Source organism: Berghia stephanieae, chromosome 2, assembly GCF_034508935.2.
Source record: "Berghia stephanieae isolate SIO BIC M18660-M18661 chromosome 2, UCSD_Bste_1.3, whole genome shotgun sequence".
Lineage (NCBI taxonomy): Eukaryota > Metazoa > Mollusca > Gastropoda > Nudibranchia > Aeolidiidae > Berghia > Berghia stephanieae.
In genome coordinates, this window is record NC_088361.1 from 13,010,238 (window position 1) to 13,032,826 (window position 22,589).

Below are 22,589 nucleotides of genomic sequence, written 5' to 3' on the forward strand. Positions count from 1 at the left end.
GCGCAATATCAACTAAACATGCCCAAGCTTTTTACAAGGGGTTCCTAGCCAACAGGAAGACAAAACATAATATGATAATAGGACGAGACCTGATGCCCGTTAGGCGAATTTACAAAACAAAATCTCGGACGGAAACAAAGCTGTTAACCTCCAGGCTCTCATTTCACACTTGAATACGTTGAGAGAACGTGAGTAAAGGGCCTTTTCCAAGGACTCAACTACGCGCCGCTAAGAGCGGGACTCGAACTATGGACTTTCCGATCCGCAGGCGAATGTTATACCAGTAGACCACATAGCCTCACAGAATACATAGCTCCATTCAAGCGAGTCGCAAAAAGTGGGATGGGCCGTAGACTTATCATAATTTAAATGTAGTTGATATTGTGTGGCTATGTTGTCTTGTGGTACGACACTCGCCTTCATGCAGGCCGGAAGGTCCAGGGTTCGTGGACTACTCTGAGCGCGCATAGTGGATTCACATTCTCTCAAAATATTTAGGTGTAAAATGAGTACGTGGCGGTAAAAAGCGTTGTGTGGCCAAAAAAAAAAAAAAATTGTTGTATTGTCTACCAGGTGTTATGTCTTGTCCTACATGTTAAGTGTTGCAATTGGTTGGGACCTCCTTGTAAAGCGTAAAGAGCACGGTTAGTTGATATTAAAGTAGCCCTCCAGGGCCTTTAGGCCCATGGAGACGGAGTTTATCCCGGTTTCTTTAACGTGGAACGGACAATAGCAATTGCTTTCTATCCTTTGGATAGAACGCTAACCAATAGCAAAGTACTCTCCCCAGCTACCCAGTCACTGCAAGGGAGGGGGTCAGAAAAAAATCTTGACTGCACCCGGGATCGATCTTGGTAGTCCCTTTGCGTGTAAAGCGAGTGCTGTACCAACTGAGCTATCGGGGACACCCTTAGTTGACATTGCGTTATATAAACACTCAAGTTGTGCGGCTTTGTGGTCTAGTGGTATGACACTCGCTTTCGGATTGGGAGGTCCTGGGTTCGAGCCTCGCGCTCGGCACATAGTTGAGTCCTTGGAAAAGGCTCTTTACTCACATTCTCTCACCGTACTCAGGTGTAAAATGAGTACCTGGCCGTCAACAGCGTTGTCTTAGTCCGAAAAATGATAATATCGCCTAACAGGCGTCATGTTCCGTTCTATATGTTAAATGTTGCTGTTGACCAGGGACCCTTTGTAAAGCGCTTTGAGCACATTTAGTGGATATTGCGCTATATAAATGCTCAATTTATTTATTTATTTTTATATTGACATGGTTGAAATGTGAAATTGTATTATTTCCTTTTTTTTTTTTTGTAACATTTCGAAACCAGGAGTAGAAAGCCATTCTTGAGAGCTGCTGCTGTTGTTGTTACGTGTTGGAATTTTATGCTCCCTTTGTTGTCGCCGGCCAGTCTTTGTTGTTCGGACTTGACTGCTTCTTCGCGCTTCACTTGGCGCGTGCCGCCTCTTCAAAGCAACTATTTTCAACCGACCGGCATTTCACAGTGTAATTTACCTAGATCAGAGAACGAACCGACAACTTCAAAGGACCGAGTTAATTTCTTCCGACCAATTACTCGTGAGCCATACGCACCGCATATTATGTGACCCTTCGCCTCAGAACGGTATTAAGTCGGGGTGGTTAAGATGTTGAAAATTGAATTTATCGCCAGAAATATCAGACTTGTGTTGAGTTTGTATGATTTATTGAGGAGAATGGATACCATATTTTAGGGTACTAATGCCAACAATTTATATTTTTGACCATTTTAACATTTAATTCCGCTTTTAAGCATTTGGTTCGTTCCGATATAATACCGTTTTGAGAAGATGGGTCACATAATATAGAACATCAAGTACATGTTTGTTTTTTGTTTCTATTATTGGCGGGCCGGCCACACAGACATGAGGAATTGCAGGGATTTGTGTCAGTCCGAGGTGTTGATTGGTCAAACTTGACACTGTGGTTGGTGATAGTGATATATAGATAGATACAGATAGCCCCATCGGTGCGGGCCATTCTTGCTTGATGATTATAGTTAGTTGTGATTGTGACGTTGTTTACAAACAGATTATGGTACGCGTTGAATTAATTAAAGTGCTGGATAATAATAATAATAACAATAATAATAATAATAATAATAATAATAATAATAATAATAATAATAATAATAATAATAATAATAATGATAATAATAATAATAATAATTATGATTATGATTATAATTATAATTATAATAATAATTATAATAATTATTATAATAATAATTATTATTATTATATAATGATAATAATAATAATTATTATTATTATTATCATTATTATTATTATTATTATTATTATTATTATTATTATTATTATTATTATTATTATTATTATTATTATTATTATTATTATTAAATAATAATAATTATTATTATTATTAAGAAGAAGAAGAAGAAGAAGAAGAAGAAGAAGAAGAAGAAGAAGAAGAAGAAGAAGAAGAAGAAGAAGAGGAGGAGGAGGAGGACGCACGTACGTGAGCTATAGAGGCGCTTATGTGTGCAGAAAGAGACGTGAGGCGTTAAGGACAACTGAGACTGAAAGTAGGAACATCAGAGGATGAAGAGAGAGAGAGAGAGAGAGAGAGAGAGAGAGAGAGAGAGAGAGAGAGAGAGAGAGAGACTGGGGGAGGGGGGGGGGGGTCAGTTCAGTCAGAGGAAACTCAAGAAGAAAAGCAGGTATATCTGCGATTATAATTCTTTCTTTCCCCCCCCCCTCTCTCTCTCTCTCTCTCTCTCTCTCTCTCTCTCTCTCTCTCTCTCTCTCTCTCTCTCTCTCTCTCTCTTTGCTGTTAGGTTAGCACAAAACATATAGAACGATTTTTATTTCAAGCCACAGCAACTGGGATAAGCATTGCCAGTTCATTGACACCAATGACCATGAGTATTTTTACTATAAGATTGTCTTTAACTCTAGCCATATTCCATAAGTTTACAGTGGAGTTCCATATTGTGTAGCGAATTCACAACACCTGGACGGATTAAATGTGTCAACCAGTTAACTGTCCTACTCCAGAAAGACGCGTATTTAATAATTTGGTCAGAAAACTCGTCCTTCAAATATCGATCGATTTAAATGAACCCTCATCGTTGCAAAACCTTGGGCTTTAAGGAAGACGTTGCGAGATCTCAGGTTTGAGAGTTTTTACCAAGATGAGGGTCATTTAAATCAATCGATATTTGAAGGACGAGTTTTCTGGCCAAATTTTTAATTACATTTCTTTCTGAAGAAATACGGGAGTTAACTGTGTAAATCGAGATAATGCTTTTCATGGATTATCCTCAAAGGAAACCGCAAAGAAAACCAATCTCTAACTTTATGCCAACTCTTTTTCTACGGGAATGATCAAAAATAAAATTCTTCACTGATCGCTGATCACTGGCAGCAGCTTTGCCCTTTAATCTTACCGACAGGTCAGTGGGGATAAAATAATAATAACATCATGTGAGAAACAAAAGGTGAAAGAGAGTAGCTGTTGTTCCAACCAATCACAGAAGGGAATTCAGGATTGTGGGTGGGCCTAGTTGCCATATTTGGAAGTTTGGAAGAACAAAAAAGGTGGCCATGTACTGTGTGACCTCTTGATTGAGTTACTCTTGAGGAACAAAAGGAATGTACGTCTTCCAGGTTGGGGTCAGTTGATGACAATCTTTCATGTGTTTATGTTCAATTCATGTTTCCACGGTATTTAAATCGCGTGAATCGTATACTGACATTGAATAGTAATTGCTGTTTTGATTGGAAATTGAGGCTCAACTCGTGTTCCTAAAACCAAAGCGGTGAGTTTGAATTAATGAGTTACATTATTATCCAAAACGCATGGAAAAATTCACTACCTTAAAAATCAAATGTTTCTGAAACATTAAAAAATAAAAAAATAAATTAAAAAAAAAACAAGTTTTCCTCTCCAACATTTTTTAACGTGACCTTTGAAAAATGTGAGCTTTTGTGTAGCGCAATGACCACAAAATGTGCTCACACTCACAGCACTTTACGAGCGGTCCGAAGAGACATGGCGCTATAATTTTATTTTTGTTTGGACAGCGACAATGCTGTTACTGGATAGATACGCATAAAAACAACTAGAGCATTTATGGAGCGCAATATCCACTAAACGTGCTCAAAGCGCTTTACAAGGGGTCTTTAGCCAATAACAACACTTAATCATGTAGGACAAAACAATACGCCTGTTAGGAGATTTTAACGGCCAGGTACTCATTTTACACAGTGAGAGAATGTGAGTAAAGAGCCTTTTCCAAGGACACAAGTAGGCGCCGCTGAGAGCGGGACTCGAACCCTAGACCTTCCTATTCGATGGTAAGTGTCATACTACAAGACTACATAGCCGCATATAGGTAGTATGTAACGAAATGCTTCCGTGTAGGCGTCAGTTTACGACAGGATGTACGTCGTCGTAGTATTAGTTGTTGTTGTTATTGTAATCCCTCCGGAACAACCCTTCTTTTGTTGATACAGGTCGTATCAGATCATGCACCTATGGCCCGGAAGTTTGAATTAAACTACGTAGTGTGGGTGTTATTGTGAGAAAGGCATCAATCTTGTTTTCTCCGTAAACTTATAAGCAAAGTATTCTACGGGAGTGACTTTGTTATGGTATGGCTTGATTGATATCTCGTAACTATGGGGCTGACGAATTTATTTATCCTTGATATGAGGATGTCCGGTATCAGGATGGGTTGTTGTTGTCCATGATTATGGAATCTGGGGAAGTTTTAAGGAATTTCAGATGTTTACGTATATGACTAACATCCGTTTGTGTGGGTAGAATTTTGCTTCGTTTGCTTGATTTTTGCCTATAAATGCCAGAGTTTTGAGCAGTTTCTTCAGACCACTCAGCGGAGTCTTTTAGGCTCATTGTCTCAAAAGAGACCAGACAGCGGAGTCTTTTAGGCTCATAGTCTCTAAGCGATAACCACAGCGGAGTCTTTTAGGCTCATTTGTTTAACTCTTGTGTAGAGTTGGATTAAAGTCTTGTGTAGACTTTGTAGTGCTCAAAGTTCGAGCTGAAACACGTTTTGTGTTAACTCTTGTGTAGAGTGTGATTTAAGTCTTGTGTAGACTTTGTGGTGCTCAAAGTTTGAGCTGAATCAAGTTGTGTTATAACTCTTGTGTAGAGTTTGATTAAAGTCTTGTGTAGACTTAATTTGTGATTTCAATAATCTGTTCGGCTCTGGTGAGATTTTGAATAATATGTTGTGATTACAATTATGATTGTGTTTTGATATCAATATCATAATATCACTTTAAATTTTGATTCTCAATTAATTAATCAGATAATTAAATTAATTGTGTAATATATTCTTGTTGTAAAGAAAATAAGCTTTTCTTGCTATAAAGCATTATTATTTCATATCTACAAAGTAAAGCAATATTAATCAACATTAATAAATTGATTTGTTAAAGTAAAATAATATTTACTCATTTAAAGTAAACATATTGAGTGAGTTCGAATATAGATAGAGTTATATTCGTATGATTATCATATTATAACAAAATCATTTTCTTTCTTTAAAGTGAATGAGCCGTTGGAGGCTGGGCTTTAACAAGCCAACTTTAGGCTATACGCTCATAGCTTGACACTAATAGAAACTGAACATTTGCCTGTTTTATAAGTTACCTGTGAAGAACCATTTGCTTATTTTAATATCAGAACATTGAGAAACAATTGATCTGTTTATGAATACTGTGAAATCAGAACAATTTCAAGAAGAGACAAATTAACAATATTAGAACAACCTTACAGTTTTTGTTGAATATCAAGGACACTCTTTTGGCTTTCTTCTACACGTCTGGATTGTGTTTAGTTAGTTAGTTAATTATTAGTTGCCTGTATGACTGTGATGGTTGCAACCTATCTGTGAGATTGTCTGATGTGGTAGCGGTTTGGTAAAGTATTGATAATTAATTGATTTAATTATATATTTTCATATCGCTTTCATATCATATTCATCATCACACCATCTCCATCAATTTGTCATCCATCCATTTGATTTCATACTTATTACATCTATCATTTCATCTTTATATCTCATAATATCTTTGTTATATTGTAATAAAATATATCTTCATTTAGCTTCAAAACCTTTATCAACGTATTGTGTTTGGTTATTGATCGGTGTCGTAGCTTGAATATAGCACACATAAACAAGGTTGCAAACTGCGCTACATAAGCATACGGTTTACGTGCGCACTTTGTGACATAATTTGGTGTCAGAAGTGGGATTCTTATTGTTGTGCATTCAAGAGACATCGCGACCAAACAATTGTTGAGACAGGTTAGGGAGTTGTTTCAAACTTGAGATAGATACTATCTTTGAGCTTAAAGCAAATTGGTATCCATTTAATGGTTATAAGACTGTCATTATACGCAAGGTGTAATGCAAGTTATTCTGGTAATTTTCACTTGTTCGGTTATACGTTGTCAGTCATCTGTCATAGTGATACGGATCACTGACTTAGCGCGAAAGCGGTACTCGCGCTGTAAAGCCTCCATTGTCCCCCCTCTCCCTTTTGTAAGGAACGAAGGTGGTTGTTGGGGTAATTTGATTCCGTGTAGGAATCTGGGAGAATATTGTGTTGGTCCCGTGTGAGGATCTGTATTAAATCATTTGTTCTGACTTTCTATGCACATATAGTAAGTCAAGGTATTGATTCTGTGTAAGAATCTGGGTGAAGATATTTTGTTGATTCTGAGAGAGAATCTGGGTGAAGATATTTTATTGATTCTAAGAAAGAATCTGGGTGAAGATATTTTGTTGATTCTAAGAAAGAATCTGGGTGAGGATGTTTTGTTGATTCTAAGAGAGAATCTGGGTGAAGATATTTTGTTGATTCTAAGGAAGAATTTGGGTGAAGACATTTTGTTGATTCTGTGTAAGAATCTGGGTGAAGATATTTTGTTGATTCTAAGAAAGAATCTGGGTGAAGATATTTTGTTGATTCTGAGAGAGAATCTGGGTGAAGATATTTTGTTGATTCTGAGAGAGAATCTGGGTGAAGACATTTTGTTGATTCTAAGAAAGAATCTGGGTGAAGATATTTTGTTGATTCTGAGAGAGAATCTGGGTGAAGACATTTTGTTGATTCTAAGAAAGAATCTGGGTGAAGATATTTTGTTGATTCTAAGAGAGAATCTGGGTGAAGATATTTTGTTGATTCTAAGAGAGAATCTGGGTGAAGATATTTTGTTGATTCTAAGGAAGAATCTGGGTGAAGACATTTTGTTGATTCTGTGTAAGAATCTGGGTGAAGATATTTTGTTGATTCTAAGAAAGAATCTGGGTGAAGATATTTTGTTGATTCTGAGAGAGAATCTGGGTGAAGATATTTTGTTGATTCTGAGAGAGAATCTGGGTGAAGACATTTTGTTGATTCTAAGAAAGAATCTGGGTGAAGATATTTTGTTGATTCTGAGAGAGAATCTGGGTGAAGACATTTTGTTGATTCTAAGAAAGAATCTGGGTGAAGATATTTTGTTGATTCTAAGAGAGAATCTGGGTGAAGATATTTTGTTGATTCTAAGAGAGAATCTGGGTGAAGATATTTTGTTGATTCTAAGAAAGAATCTGGGTGAAGATATTTTGTTGATTCTGAGAAAGAATCTGGGTGAAGTTATTTTGTTGATTCTGAGAAAGAATCTGGGTGAAGATAGTTTTTATGATTCCGTGTGGGGAATCTGGGTGAAGCTATTTTGTTGATTCCGTGTGAGGAATCTGGGTGAAGCTATTGTGTTGATTCCGTGTGGGGAATCTGGGTGAAGCGTTGGTTCCGTGTGAGGACCTGTATTAAATCAGTTGTTTTGACTCTAATATACGTCTATATTAAGTCAATGTTTTGATTCTGTGTAGGAATCTGGGTGAAGCGTTGGTTCTGTGTTAGGACCTGTAGTAAATTTGTTTTGATTCTATATTTGAGTCTATATATAGATCAATGTTGAATTCCGTGTAGGAATCGGTATTAATTGCCTGTTCTGAATCTGTTTTGGGATCTATATTGACCGCATATCGTTAATAAGGTTACTTGTAATACCACTTTATTCTACGTGAAAGTAACATTTACGGCAACAGTGTCGATAAACATATTGAAGTTTGTTTATTTGAATTTGAATTGGTTTGATTAATTGTCCTAGAGATGGATGTGGAAAGATTAATTAAACCTGGAGAAAAATTGGAGTTAAGGGGTGAAGATCTCCGTGCTTGGGTGACAGCCCAGTTACAAGAAGATGAAGAGAGAAAGAGAAGGAGAGAGAACGTGCCAAAGAAGAGGAGGAGATAAGCAGAGCACGAGCTCAAAGGCAAGAAGCTCTGATGGAGAAAGAGCTTGAACTGCTTAGGTTAAAGTCGGAGTGTCAGGCTTCCTCCAACAACGACAGTATGACAAGTGACATTCGATCATTTACTCGTGCTCCCACTGTTAAGAGTCCTCGACTTCCATGTTTTGACGAAAACAAGGATCATGAACCACCGAAATGCATGACACACGGCAAGGTGGAGTTGAAGTGTGGATGTGTGATGCCGATGTTGTCTGTTGAAGGAAGGGACAACCATGAGCCCAAATAATTGTCGAGATCGATGTGATCTTGAGGCATTTCGATGATCTAACTAAATGTTGTACCAAATTTAGTCTTAGGGGGGAGATATGTAACGAAATGCTTCCGTGTAGGCGTCAGTTTACGACAGGATGTACGTCGTCGTAGTATTAGTTGTTGTTGTTATTGTAATCCCTCCGGAACAACCCTTCTTTTGTTGATACAGGTCGTATCAGATCATGCACCTATGGCCCGGAAGTTTGAATTAAACTACGTAGTGTGGGTGTTATTGTGAGAAAGGCATCAATCTTGTTTTCTCCGTAAACTTATAAGCAAAGTAGGATCCCTGTATTCTACGGGAGTGACTTTGTTATGGTATGGCTTGATTGATATCTCGTAACTATGGGGCTGACGAATTTATTTATCCTTGATATGAGGATGTCCGGTATCAGGATGGGTTGTTGTTGTCCATGATTATGGAATCTGGGGGAGTTTTAAGGAATTTCAGATGTTTACGGATATGACTAACATCCGTTTGTGTGGGTAGAATTTTGCTTCGTTTGCTTGATTTTTGCCTATAAATGCCAGAGTTTTGAGCAGTTTCTTCAGACCACTCAGCGGAGTCTTTTAGGCTCATTGTCTCAAAAGAGACCAGACAGCGGAGTCTTTTAGGCTCATAGTCTCTAAGCGATAACCACAGCGGAGTCTTTTAGGCTCATTTGTTTAACTCTTGTGTAGAGTTGGATTAAAGTCTTGTGTAGACTTTGTAGTGCTCAAAGTTCGAGCTGAAACACGTTTTGTGTTAACTCTTGTGTAGAGTGTGATTTAAGTCTTGTGTAGACTTTGTGGTGCTCAAAGTTTGAGCTGAATCAAGTTGTGTTATAACTCTTGTGTAGAGTTTGATTAAAGTCTTGTGTAGACTTAATTTGTGATTTCAATAATCTGTTCGGCTCTGGTGAGATTTTGAATAATATGTTGTGATTACAATTATGATTGTGTTTTGATATCAATATCATAATATCACTTTAAATTTTGATTCTCAATTAATTAATCAGATAATTAAATTAATTGTGTAATATATTCTTGTTGTAAAGAAAATAAGCTTTTCTTGCTATAAAGCATTATTATTTCATATCTACAAAGTAAAGCAATATTAATCAACATTAATAAATTGATTTGTTAAAGTAAAATAATATTTACTCATTTAAAGTAAACATATTGAGTGAGTTCGAATATAGATAGAGTTATATTCGTATGATTATCATATTATAACAAAATCATTTTCTTTCTTTAAAGTGAATGAGCCGTTGGAGGCTGGGCTTTAACAAGCCAACTTTAGGCTATACGCTCATAGCTTGACACTAATAGAAACTGAACATTTGCCTGTTTTATAAGTTACCTGTGAAGAACCATTTGCTTATTTTAATATCAGAACATTGAGAAACAATTGATCTGTTTATGAATACTGTGAAATCAGAACAATTTCAAGAAGAGACAAATTAACAATATTAGAACAACCTTACAGTTTTTGTTGAATATCAAGGACACTCTTTTGGCTTTCTTCTACACGTCTGGATTGTGTTTAGTTAGTTAGTTAATTATTAGTTGCCTGTATGACTGTGATGGTTGCAACCTATCTGTGAGATTGTCTGATGTGGTAGCGGTTTGGTAAAGTATTGATAATTAATTGATTTAATTATATATTTTCATATCGCTTTCATATCATATTCATCATCACACCATCTCCATCAATTTGTCATCCATCCATTTGATTTCATACTTATTACATCTATCATTTCATCTTTATATCTCATAATATCTTTGTTATATTGTAATAAAATATATCTTCATTTAGCTTCAAAACCTTTATCAACGTATTGTGTTTGGTTATTGATCGGTGTCGTAGCTTGAATATAGCACACATAAACAAGGTTGCAAACTGCGCTACATAAGCATACGGTTTACGTGCGCACTTTGTGACATAGTACAATATCCACAAAATGTGCTCGCATTTTACAAGGGACCCCAAGCCAACTGTATGTGGTCTTGTGGAATGATACTCGCTTTCGGATCGGAAGATCCTGGGTTCGAGCCTCGCTCGGCGCATAGTTGTTTCCCTGGAAAAGGCTGTTTACTCACATTCTCTCACCGTACTCAGGTGTAAAATGAGTGCCTGGCAGCTAACGGCGTTGTATCTATCCGAAAGAAATTGTAATATCGCATAACAGGCGTCATGTCTCGTCCTACATGTCAAATGTTGCTGTCGGCCAAGCACCCCTTGTAAAGCGCTTTGAGCTCGTTTAGTGGATATTGTGTTATATAAAAGCTGAAGCTCAACTAAAAAGCTTTACATTCTTAACAAAAAGACAAATAAATAAATATCTATAAGCTGAGGAAAAAGTAGTTCTTATCATTCATATTTATCCCTCGATTTCATTCATTCATTTCTTTGTTCATTCATTCATTTATTCATTTATTCATCTATTCATCCATTGTTTCGGTTCGAGCTTAAAATACTAAGTTTACTGGGTTTTGTTGGGGTGGGGGGGGGGGTTCCTTATCCATTAAAGATTTGTCTTAAGCCATTGTCAACTGTTTAAAATGTGCTTATCATTTGCATCATTATCATTCATTCATTCATTCATTCATTCATTCATTCATTCATTCATTTATTATTCATTCATCCATCTATTCATTCGATCGGGGCTTAAAATGAGTTGTGGAGGGAGGGAGGTTCCCCCATTGAATATTTCCCTTAAAGTCATTACACATCTAAAACCTACGTACCACCTATCACCACTGTATAGAAAAGTTACATAATTCATTCCACATCTTTTCACATAGTGAATTTTCATGATTATCTCCCTCAGCTAACACCTCGAACAGAAATGCATGCAAGACTACTAGGCTACACTATTCTTTGCATGGCTCTGTCTTGTTCATCATGGCTTGGAATCACCGATGGTGTTGCTCTTGTCTCCCGCGGACATTGGACAAGCTGGACGGACGCCAAGAACTATGGTTACCATGCTGTGCCGAAGGAGGCGAGATGGGCAGATGCTGTGTTCGAGTTTTTGCAGGCACAAGATTGTCAGAGGGCCTCGTTCACGAATGTTGAGGTGAGATTGTGGTAAATGTGACCTCAATGATTAGTCTAATTATGTACGATTCTTACACTCTTGTTTTTTGGAACTCCGGAGCCTGCGAGTATACGCGTTGGGAACAGAGTCCGAATTCCAAAACGTAAGAGTATAAGAAATGATTTTATTCCACCCCCTCCCTTAATAGTAACGCGTAATGATATAATGCTTACAATAACCATTTGTGACGTCAGATTATCAAGCGTAAAATTAACTAAACATTAGATTCTTTAAAAAGAAGTATCAATTGAATGTTTTGAACATGTCTTTTATTCAACGATGAGGAAATAGGAATGGATTGAGGGGTATAACAAATGATTTCTTACACTCTTGGGTTTTGGAATTCGAACTTTGCTCCCAACGCGTACTCGCAAGGCGTCATATAATAGCTCAAGTTTTTGTTGTTTTTTTATTTTTTATTTGGGGGGGGGGGGGATTTGGGCGGTTTTTTTAATGTTTTTTTTTTCAGTTTGTTTGTGTTTTTTTTTTTTTTTTGTTTTTGGGGGGGGGGGGGGGGGGGGGGGTTGGGGGAGTTTTTTGTTTGATTGTTTGTTGTTGTTTTTGTTGTTTTGTTATGTTTTTTTTTGGGGGGGGGGGGGGGGTTCCGCTTGAATGTCTCGGATAATCCAAGGATCAGAACTGCTGGACCCATTATTTCTGAAGGGAATGCTCTGCTAGTTGAATTATTTGGACGTGCTCATCGTCAGTAAAGTAGTGATTGCGTCCTTTGGTATATTTGAAGAATAAGAAAAAAGTAGTAGTAGCAGTAGCAGTAGTAGTAGTAGTATTAGTAGTAGTAGTATTAGTAGTAGTAGTAGTAGTAGTAGTAGTAGTAGTAGAAGTAGTAGTAGTAGCAGTAGTAGTAGTAGAAGTAGTATCAGTTGTTGTAGTAGTAGTAGTAGTAGTAGTAGTAGTAGTAGTAGTAGTAGTAGTAGTAGTAGTAGTAGTAGTAGTAGTAGTAGTAGTAGTGGTAGAAAAGAACAAGAACGAGAAGAAGGGGAGAGCAGTGAGAAGAGGAGAACGAAGGAGGAGGGGAGGAGGAGGAGGAAGAGGATGATCTTTCGGAACTGGGGTCAATGTTTATGCAACACATTTATTATCAAGTTTTAATAAATATAGATATTAAATCTTTGTGCCCTTTTCACGACACAGGCCTGTGAACATCTCATCAAACTGCAGAAATCATCCATTTCTGTGCACATCGCAAGCACCTCCCCCTACGGTCGATATCACGTGACCCTGCCGGATGAGAGGATGGCCCAGGGACAATCTCATGACGCCATTCTGGTACTGGACATGTTCCCTCTGTCCAGTTTTGGGCACTTGGTGGTAGTGTTCTACCTTGATACAGGCCTTTCAAGGGCATCTTGTCACCAAAAAGCTGGGACATACCTTGGTAAGACCGCATATCCTGCAATGAGCAGGAAGTAAACATGTGCCTCCATCTTGAAAAATATAAACTTTGTTATTAATAATTTGACTCAAATTCAAGGTTTAATTTAGTAATGTTAAATACAATATATTTGGCGACGAGACGTTCATTACGTTATCTTATATTAAATATTTGTTTTGGGTTAGGCTGATTTAGTTGAGTTTTGTATTTTGTTGTGTCTTTTTTTTTTTCTTTGTTAGTTTGTTTTTGTTTTGTTTTTTAATTTTATTTGTTTTTAGTTTTGTTTTGATTTGTTTGTTTTGTTTTGTTTATTTTCCTTTCTTTTTCCTTGTTTGTTTTCGGGGGGGGGGGGGGGGGGGGGGGTTTGTGTGTTTTGTTTTGTTTTGTTTTGTTTTTTTTTTTTGTTTTTTTGTTTTTGTCTTTTTTTTTTTTTTTTGTCTTTTTTTGCGATACGGAAGAAAAAAAAATGTCCACGATACATTATTACTTTTCCATTTTTACAAAATATGATAAAATATCTTATAAGTCGTAGCCTTTTGGCTACCCTTTAAGAGGAGTGGTTGATGGATTTTAATAGGGGGCGGGCCGGGGGGGGGGGGGGGGGGAACATCGGTATGGACGGAAGAAAGCAGATTTGAAGAGCCAAGTGCTAAAAGTGCTTAAGTCATAGATAAGAAGTTCGTTTTCAAAAAAAAAAAAATGGAAGTTAAAATTTGGATTAGGCTAGATATATAGAGTATATGAAAAATAAAAGCGTAGTATTGAGATAGGGGACTTTGATTGTGTTTATCATGGACAAAATTGCTGAGTGAATTGAAGTGATGATGCTTTAAGTTTATCACTGATTCGCTAAAATCATGAAAGTGTGACTAAAGTATTTTCAGTGTTGGAGTCTTCATTTAGAATATACCCTTGAGTTTATATACAAAATCACCTGGTATAAAACGTTTCATTATAATAATAATAATAATAATAATAATAATAATAATAATAATAATAATAATAATAATAATAATAATAATAATAATAATAATATTAATAATAATAATAATACACATTTATACAGCGCTCATTCTCGTGTAAAACACAAGCTCTGGGCACTGTACAATATAAATTATGAATTTTGAGTGAAAAAAATAAAATAAAAATATTTTTTAAAAATATGCAATGCAATGAATTCATAGCAATATTGAGAACCGATTACTCTATCACAATAATTAATACATTTATAACCTATTTAATGATTACATCTCCAAAAGCAAAACAAAAATTAATTTAATTTAATTTTCTTCACCCACAGACCGCGGAGAGTGTGTCCAATTGGCCATAAGACGGAGATGCAAAAATCTGGTGGGGCTGCGCAACCGGAAACGGAACTTTGCCAGACGATGCGAAATCAACTTTTTACCAGTTGTTCACCTTGACACGGATAAAGATCTCGTGAAAAAGAATCAGTTGAAATGCCGGGATGATATTCCTGGCTTTCACCCATGCGCAAAACTGAGGCCTGAAGAGGAGACGTCCCGTCTTATATGCGATCCTATTCGAGACAATTCACAGGCGTGCACGACCACTCATGGGACTGTGAAGACCAGCTGTAAAGTTTTTGAAATTTGTGATCAAGCAGTCGTCATATCTGGAGGCTGGAATAGGGAAACGGCTGGGGTCGTGCACGCACAGAACGTAGCGGATATGTACCTTCTTTTACGTCGTAATGGATTTCGTAGAAAGCACATCAAAGTGTTTTACGCTAATGGAGTAGAAGATTTTAAAGGTAAATTGATAAGTGAAAATATTGATGATAATAATGATGATGACGATGATGATGATGATGATGATGATGATGATGATGATGATGATGATGATGATGATGATGATGATGATGATGATAATAATAATAATAATAAATGATAAAAATATTAATAATAATAATAATAATAATAATAATAATATAATAATAATAATAATAATAATAATATAATAATAATAACAATAATAATATAATCATCATAACAACAACAACAACAAACAACAGTAATAATAATAATAATAATAATAATAATAATAATAATAATAATGATGATGATGATGATGATGATGATGATGATGATGATGATGATGATGATGATGATGATGATGATGATGATGATGATGATGATGATGATGATGATAATAATAATAATAATAATAATAATAATAATAAAAATAATAACAACAACACAACAACCACAACAACAACAATGAGGATCACTTGCTATCTAGATGGATCAAATTAGTTTTATTTACAGCTGCCTTTCTTTTTTTTTTTTTTCTTTTTTTTTTTCTTTCGGATAATATTATTTTCTACATCAAATTTTTTATCTCTACATACGCAGTTCCTGGGGAGTCTCCCATCAACGCACATCCGTCGTCATCGAAGATGGCCTTTCGTTATCACATCCTACGCATGTGTGCCTCGCCTCATTGCGTAGACTCCCTGGTCTTGTACCTCAACAGTCCCACCACTCACGACGGTACAATGCTACTATGGGATGTCAATGGGGATGGGCTGGTGAGTTTGAATCCAGATAGAAAAATTGCCACAGAATTATTTTGTATTTTAAATTGTAGTTATCATTATTTGTTTGTTTGTGGGGGGTTTTTTTTTTGTTTTTTTTTTTTTTTGTTTTTTTTGGGTTTTTTTTTTTTTTTGGCTTCTTTTTTTGTTTCTGTGACTTATCTTTTTCTGTGTTGGTTTTCATTTTTCAATTGTTTTTCGGGAGGTTTTTTTGTTGTTGCTTTTTTTTTTTTTTTTTTTTTTGGGAGTCTCTCTTCTTTATGTTTTTTGTATCGAATATTATTATTATTATTATTATTATTATTATTATTATTATTATTATTATTATTATTATTATTATTATTATTATTATTATTATTATTATTATTATTATTTACCTTTATCGCCATCACTTTCTCTATTATTACTATCCCCCAAGGCAGAGGAAGGAGAGGAATACACAATCCAGGAGATTTTAAGTGACACACAAGATTGTCTAGCCAGACAGATTCAAGTGAGTTGTCTCAATGGTTAGAGCACACTCGTGGGTGGTATACAGTATACACATGAACCATCTTCTATCTTACCGTCATTTTGTTCTGGAAAGCTTATGAATAGACTCTCTCTCTCTCTCTCTCTCTCTCTCTCTCTCTCTCTCTCTCTCTCTCTCTCTCTATCTATCTATCTATCTATCTATCTATAATGCTGAAATAATAATGCTGAAAACTTATATAGCGCTATAACTCCGAGACACCAGACTCTAAGTGCTTAAATTACAAATTACTTTGGCTGTAACATACTCATTCACACACACAAGCACACACACACACACACACACATACACACACACACACACAACACAACACACAACACAAACCAAACCTATCTTGCTTCTCATACCATCTACTAAAATCGAAACAAATATGTTTTAAGCGAACGTTTAAAAATAGACAAAGATTCTTTTTCACGAATGCTCTGCGGTAAGGCGTTCCAAATAGAGGGTCCGAAATGAGAAAAGGATCTCATTCCAGCATTTTTCTGAATTCGAGGGACAACTAGTTTTGTGGAATCACTGGCCGAACGTAAGGGGCGGGGTTTTGAATATCTTTCAATTAGTTCTGAAAGATAGGAAGGGGCAGTACCTTCAAGACAACGATACACTAAAACACAAGCTTTGAATTTAATCCTTTTCTCAACAGGCAGCCAATGCAGGTCATGAAGTAGAGGTCCGGCAGAGTCGCACCTACGCTTCATGAATACTAGTCTGGCAGCGCTGTTTTGGACAATCTGAAGACGTTTCAGATTGTATTGCGAAACGCCAAACAACAGAGCATTACAATAATCCAATTTCGATATTACGAGGGACACAACCAGGTGCTTGGTCACATCCTCAGATAAGAACCGTCTAATGAAAGCAATCTTTTTTAGTTGGAAAAAGAGAGATCTAACCAAATTATTAACCTGATGCTCCATCGACAGTCCAAAGTCTAAGAATGTGCCAAGGTTTTTCACTTTGTCAACAATTTGAATGGAGGCATCCCCCAACTTCAAATCTGTTTCACTTTTCCACTTCCTGTTCCCCACATACAGCACCTCCGTCTTATCATCATTCAGTTTCAGTCTGTTCTCATACATCCATTTCTTAACACTTTGGATACAATTTTTACTATTGGCTGATACTTCTTGTAAATTTCTCGTATTGGAAACGCAGTACAATTGCGTATCATCAGCGTATTGATGGTAAGACAGGCCGAAACTTCTGATGATTTTATACAGAGGGCCAACGTACAAAACAAAAAGAACGGGTCCAAGTACTGAACCCTGGGGAACCCCACAATCAAGAAAGATTTCCTCAGATCTATATTCATCCACCGTAATAATCTGTTTACGATTAAACAAATATGACCTAAACCAATCAAGCGCTGCACCAGACACGCCATAAGTAATTTCAAGACGTTTGAGAAGAAGATTGTGATCAACAGTATCAAAAGCAGACGATAGGTCAAGCAAATTCAGCAAAGAACATGAACCATTGTCTATAACAGAGAGGAGATCATTAACAACCCTAACAAGTGCGGTTTCCGTCGAATGCCTATAAGCAGACTGAAATTTTTCTTCAAGACAATTATTTTTAAGATGAGACAGTAATTGTTCCAAAACAAGCTTTTCTAAGATCTTAGAGAGAAAAGGAAGATTAGAGACAGGGCGATAGTTTTTTAAGTTCTCTTTATCGAGATCAGGTTTTCTCAAAAGGGGTTTGACATGAGCAACTTTGTAAATGTATGGTACAGCACCTGACTGCAAGAATTATTAGCAATACATGTAAATGGTGTTAAAATTACATCAATGCATTTTTTTTTAGAATGGCAGTATTTACGGGGTCTAAATCACAACTTTTAGTTGGAGACGACATAATGCAATCACATAAGTCAGCTTCAGTAATCTTTGAAAAATGTGTTAATGAATCACCATGAAACGTGTCAAATGTTGTATGGATCGATTCAGACGAGAGTTCTTTCCTGATGGTATCCGTTTTTTCTTTAAAATATTGACCAAAGCGAGTTGGTAGATCTGCACGATCGATTAAAGATGGGAGAGCTGATTGCGTCTGTTGTCCCAGCAGTTCCTTGGTCAAGGCAAAGAATTGTCTCGAACGTCCCACGTTTTTGAGGCTTTCTTCATAGAATTTCTTTTTGGCCCTGAAATTGACGGCTTTTGCATCATTTCTAGCCGCGATGTATCGCTTCTTATCGACAGCATCTCTGGACTTGAGCCATTTTCTTTCTGCCCGCCTGCTGGCTAATCCATTCAATTTTATTTCGGTATTATACCAGGGTGCTTGACGTCTCACTTTTACTGCTCTAGTTGTTAAGGGAGCATGCTTGTCCACCGTACCAACAATTGACTCGTGGAGACCATTCGCATCATGTTTATTTTTAACGTTATGGTCAAGGTCTTGTTTAAAAATGATCATGTTTATATTCTTCAAATTACGAGATGTTATCATCTTTTTTACTTCGTGCTTCATTGGAAATAAAACGCTTAACACAATTAAATGATGGTCAGAGATTAATTTATCAATATTTGAGACAGGTGAAGAGAGAGAATGTTCAATGTCTGTAATGACATGATCTATTGTGTGGCCATGGTTGTTTGTAGGACCGCTTACAATCTATCTATCTATCTATCTATCTATCTATCTATCTATCTATCTATCTATCTATCTATCTATCTATCTCACAAACACACACACACACACACACACACACACACACACACATTATATTATATAGAGCAAGAAAAATAAACCAGGAAGTATTACGACACTATTTCAGTACGAAATAGAAACCAAAGATATTCTAACATTTATAAGCAACTTTTTTTAACTCACTCGATTCTAGAGATTTTTGCTACTTTTCAAAATTAGAAAAAAAATTATTTAAAATGAGCACGTGCATACATAGTTTTTTAAAATTACCATTAACATGTATAAACTAAAAATATTCGCATTGATACTACGCCTCATAAAAAACGTAATAAATAGGCATGGGGTAAAAGTAACCCGGGTATACTACTGATATAATCGGTGTTAGGGTTGAGTGAGTTAACGTTTTATTGGTTAAGATATTTTATGCCGGGTATAACAAACTTGAATAAAAATCACGATATCGAAAGTTTTCAAATTTGCGTATTGTTTTGCAGTGCAGTGTTGCTAGAGTGTGGTCGGTATATATCACATATTAATGTAACACCACTAGAACATGGATAATATTTCTTGCCGGGGAAAAGTCAGTTGACAACCCAAACCTATCACCACGTCTTAAGATTTTGCGACATTGCTCTTCTAAAATTATTATTAAAACTATTATTTATGGTGCTTGTTTTGGACAGATTATTTCCCTTTTTCTTTTAGGGCGTGACAGGGCTCTTAGCGGACGGTGGGGGACGGAACGACTCTAGTGAAAGAAATTGCCGTGTCTGGTTGAAAACCAAATGACCGATCGGGACAAAATCTTAAGTTTTTAGCTTCTAACCATTTTACATAATTTTCAGTACGAGCAGAAATCATATTCGATTTATTTCCAAAGACGAATAACGTCCAATGTACCCTGACTTGAATCCTATGCACTACAGCATAATTATATGACCATTGGTGGTTTATAAGGTTTGACACCCAAACAGAATTAAACGAGCAAAATGCATGGGATCGACTCACTATTCAAGACATTAGAAAATCAATTGAATCATTGGAAAAAAACAAACCTACAGATCAGTCATAAAGCAAAATGCGAGAGGGAAAGATCACATCAAAATTTGAGAATTACGCCCAAAAACTTCGACATGGCATTTTTGAGGTGTGTTTATTAAAATGCTAGCTAGACGGTGGAATTAAAATTTTTCAATATCTTTTCGAAAAAAAATTGTCTCCAAAAATTTAAATAATTGGGTTTGATTGTGGTAAAATTTCAGACTTTTTATAATTTATAGCCTGGCGTCTGTAGGTTTCCAAACTTTTCCGGGGTTTGCTTTTCTCGTACCCGACCGATATATATATATATATATATATATATATATATATATATATATATATATATATATATATATATATATATCCATCTTCTAATTATCTACCTATCTGTATACTTATCTATCTATTTAATTGTCTGCTTGTTTGTCAGTCGTTGACTGTCTCGCTCTACAGATTGTACAATCTTTCGTAAAATTCCTTGTTTTGTGTACGTCCTTGTGTCAGTACTGCTGTACTTCCTTCCATGCTGAAGTGTGCTCCATCTCTATTACAGATATTTGTGGACAGTAGCTATGCCGGTGAATTGGTCCACGCCATTAAACAGTCCGGTCGTCATAGCAACGTAATGGTTGTAGCAAGTGGCAAAGGATACGAATACTCGTACAATTATGAATTCACCAGATATTGGTCCTCTATCAGCAACACACGTCTGTGTACGACAGAAGTACATTCGGTAAGTGGGTTTTATGTAGAGAAAAGTGTTTCTTTTTCCAGTTAACCGACGCACTCTGGAAAAACACGCATTGAAAAATTTTGGCCAGAAAACTCGTCCTTCAAATATCGATCGATTTAAATGGCCTTCACCTTGACAAAAAAAACTCTCAAACCTGGCACTTCGCGAAGTCTTCCTTCAGTCCCAGGTTTGATAGTTTTTGCCAATATGAGGGTCATTTAGATCGATCGATATTTGAAGGACGAGTTTTCTGGCCAAATCTTTTAATATGATTTTTTCTACAGTACAGTAAAGTGAACTGGTTGAGTCTGACGCACGTTGGTTCCCTTCAGACTTTTGTAGAGGTATGTCTCCATAATACATGGTGTGGGGGGGGGGGGGCGAAGTGGACGAGTTATTAAGGCATTGCACTGTGACCCGGAAGGTCCCTGGTTCGAGCCCAGCTTCAAGCACTTTCGTGTTTTTTTTCTTCCTTGGGCAAGATTACTAACCCCCAATTTGCTCACTCGGACAACATGGGTGATTCCTGTTGACATCAGACATCTTTTTTTTCTTCTTTGTTGTTGGCTGAAGAAGGATTTTGAGCCCGAAACGTTCCGTGCTTGGTATTTTGTTCTCTTTTGAAGCTCTTTTGAATATAAATTCGTTTTTGTTTCTTACTCGTGTTGTTTATCCCGTTGTACCAATGCTAAGGTACTTGTTTATTATCATTTGTCGACTTTCTTTTTTTTTTCTTCTTTTTTTTTTTTTAAACTCATTTACTTATTTAACTCTACGTTCTTCTCCAATCCCAACTTTACCAGAAAAGCCACAAGTCCATTGCTCATTCGTCCCCGATAATGTCGAACAAAGGTGGAATTAGAAAGTCGCTCTCCGGGGCGCCCTGCAACGCGAGGCCTCCGTTCTCGAACAGGGAATTGAGAAGAGATTTCTTTGGATGCCAAAACTTACCAACTGCTGTTTGGCTGCAGCATATATTGCAAGGAGGCTCAGGGGAGAAAGTGAAACCAGTTCGATTCAATTGAAGATTGAGAATTCGCCATGGATCGTGAGATAACCAGTGTGAAAGTCTGCCTGCCAGTCTTCAAACGGGCATCTAAAAAAAAACCAATCTTTTTCATTTTGCTTACCGTGATTCTATGTGTAATTTGACCAAGATAATAATATTATGTGTTTGACTGTTGTGGTGATTTTGTCGTCGATTGAATGAACTTGTGTGATGCCAACAACAACAAAAATATTATAATGTAAAGCACCACTGAGCACAATTTGTGGATACCGGCGCTATATCTAATAATAATGATGGTGATGATGATGATGATGATGATGATGATGATGATGATGATAATAATAATAATAATAATAACAATATAATAATAATAATAATAATAATAATAATAATAATAATAATAATAATAATAATATAATAATAGTAATAAAAAGTAATAATAATAATATAATAATAATAATAATAATAATAATAATAATAATAATAATAATAATAATAATAAAATAATAATAATAACAATATAATAATAATAATAATAAAATAATAATAATAATAATAATAATAATAATAATAATAATAATAATATAATAATAATATAATAATAATAATAATAATAATAATAATAATAATAATAATAATAATAATAATAATAATAATAATAATAATAATAATAATAATAATAATAATAATAATAATAACATTAATAATAATAATGATAATAATAATAACATTAATAATAATAATGAATAATAATAATAATAATAATAATAATAATAATAATAATAATAATAATAATAATAATAATAATAATAATAATAATAATAATAACCAGTTAACTGCGTACTCTGGACAAACACATAATTTAACATTTGGCCAGAACCTTCAGATATCGATCGATTTATATGACCCTCATCTTAACAAAAAACTCTCAAACCTGGG

At 35.7% G+C, this 22,589-nt stretch overlaps 1 protein-coding gene across 1 annotated transcript; it reads left to right on the plus strand.

Annotated features, from left to right (window-relative positions):
- The first annotated feature begins 3,730 nt into the window (after nt 1-3,730).
- Nucleotides 3,731-21,959, plus strand: LOC144964345 (uncharacterized). The gene is made up of 8 exons (XM_078898453.1): nt 3,731-3,821; nt 11,461-11,709; nt 12,883-13,126; nt 14,424-14,897; nt 15,499-15,674; nt 16,099-16,173; nt 20,462-20,641; nt 21,445-21,959. The coding sequence occupies exons 2-8, from the start codon at nt 11,479-11,481 to the stop codon at nt 21,664-21,666; spliced, it is 1,602 nt and encodes a 533-aa protein (XP_078754579.1). The 5' UTR covers nt 3,731-3,821; nt 11,461-11,478; the 3' UTR covers nt 21,667-21,959.
- Nucleotides 21,960-22,589: the final 630 nt, after the last annotated feature.

What these genes read in the sequence shown, in the direction of transcription:
- LOC144964345 (XM_078898453.1), top strand. Translation starts at nt 11,479, where the DNA reads ATGCATGCAAGACTACTAGGCTACACTATTCTTTGCATGGCTCTGTCT. An exon ending in CCTCGTTCACGAATGTTGAG is followed by an intron (nt 11,710 to 12,882) that starts GTGAGATTGTGG and finishes TTCACGACACAG; the next exon opens with GCCTGTGAACATCTCATCAA. An exon ending in AAAAGCTGGGACATACCTTG is followed by an intron (nt 13,127 to 14,423) that starts GTAAGACCGCAT and finishes CTTCACCCACAG; the next exon opens with ACCGCGGAGAGTGTGTCCAA.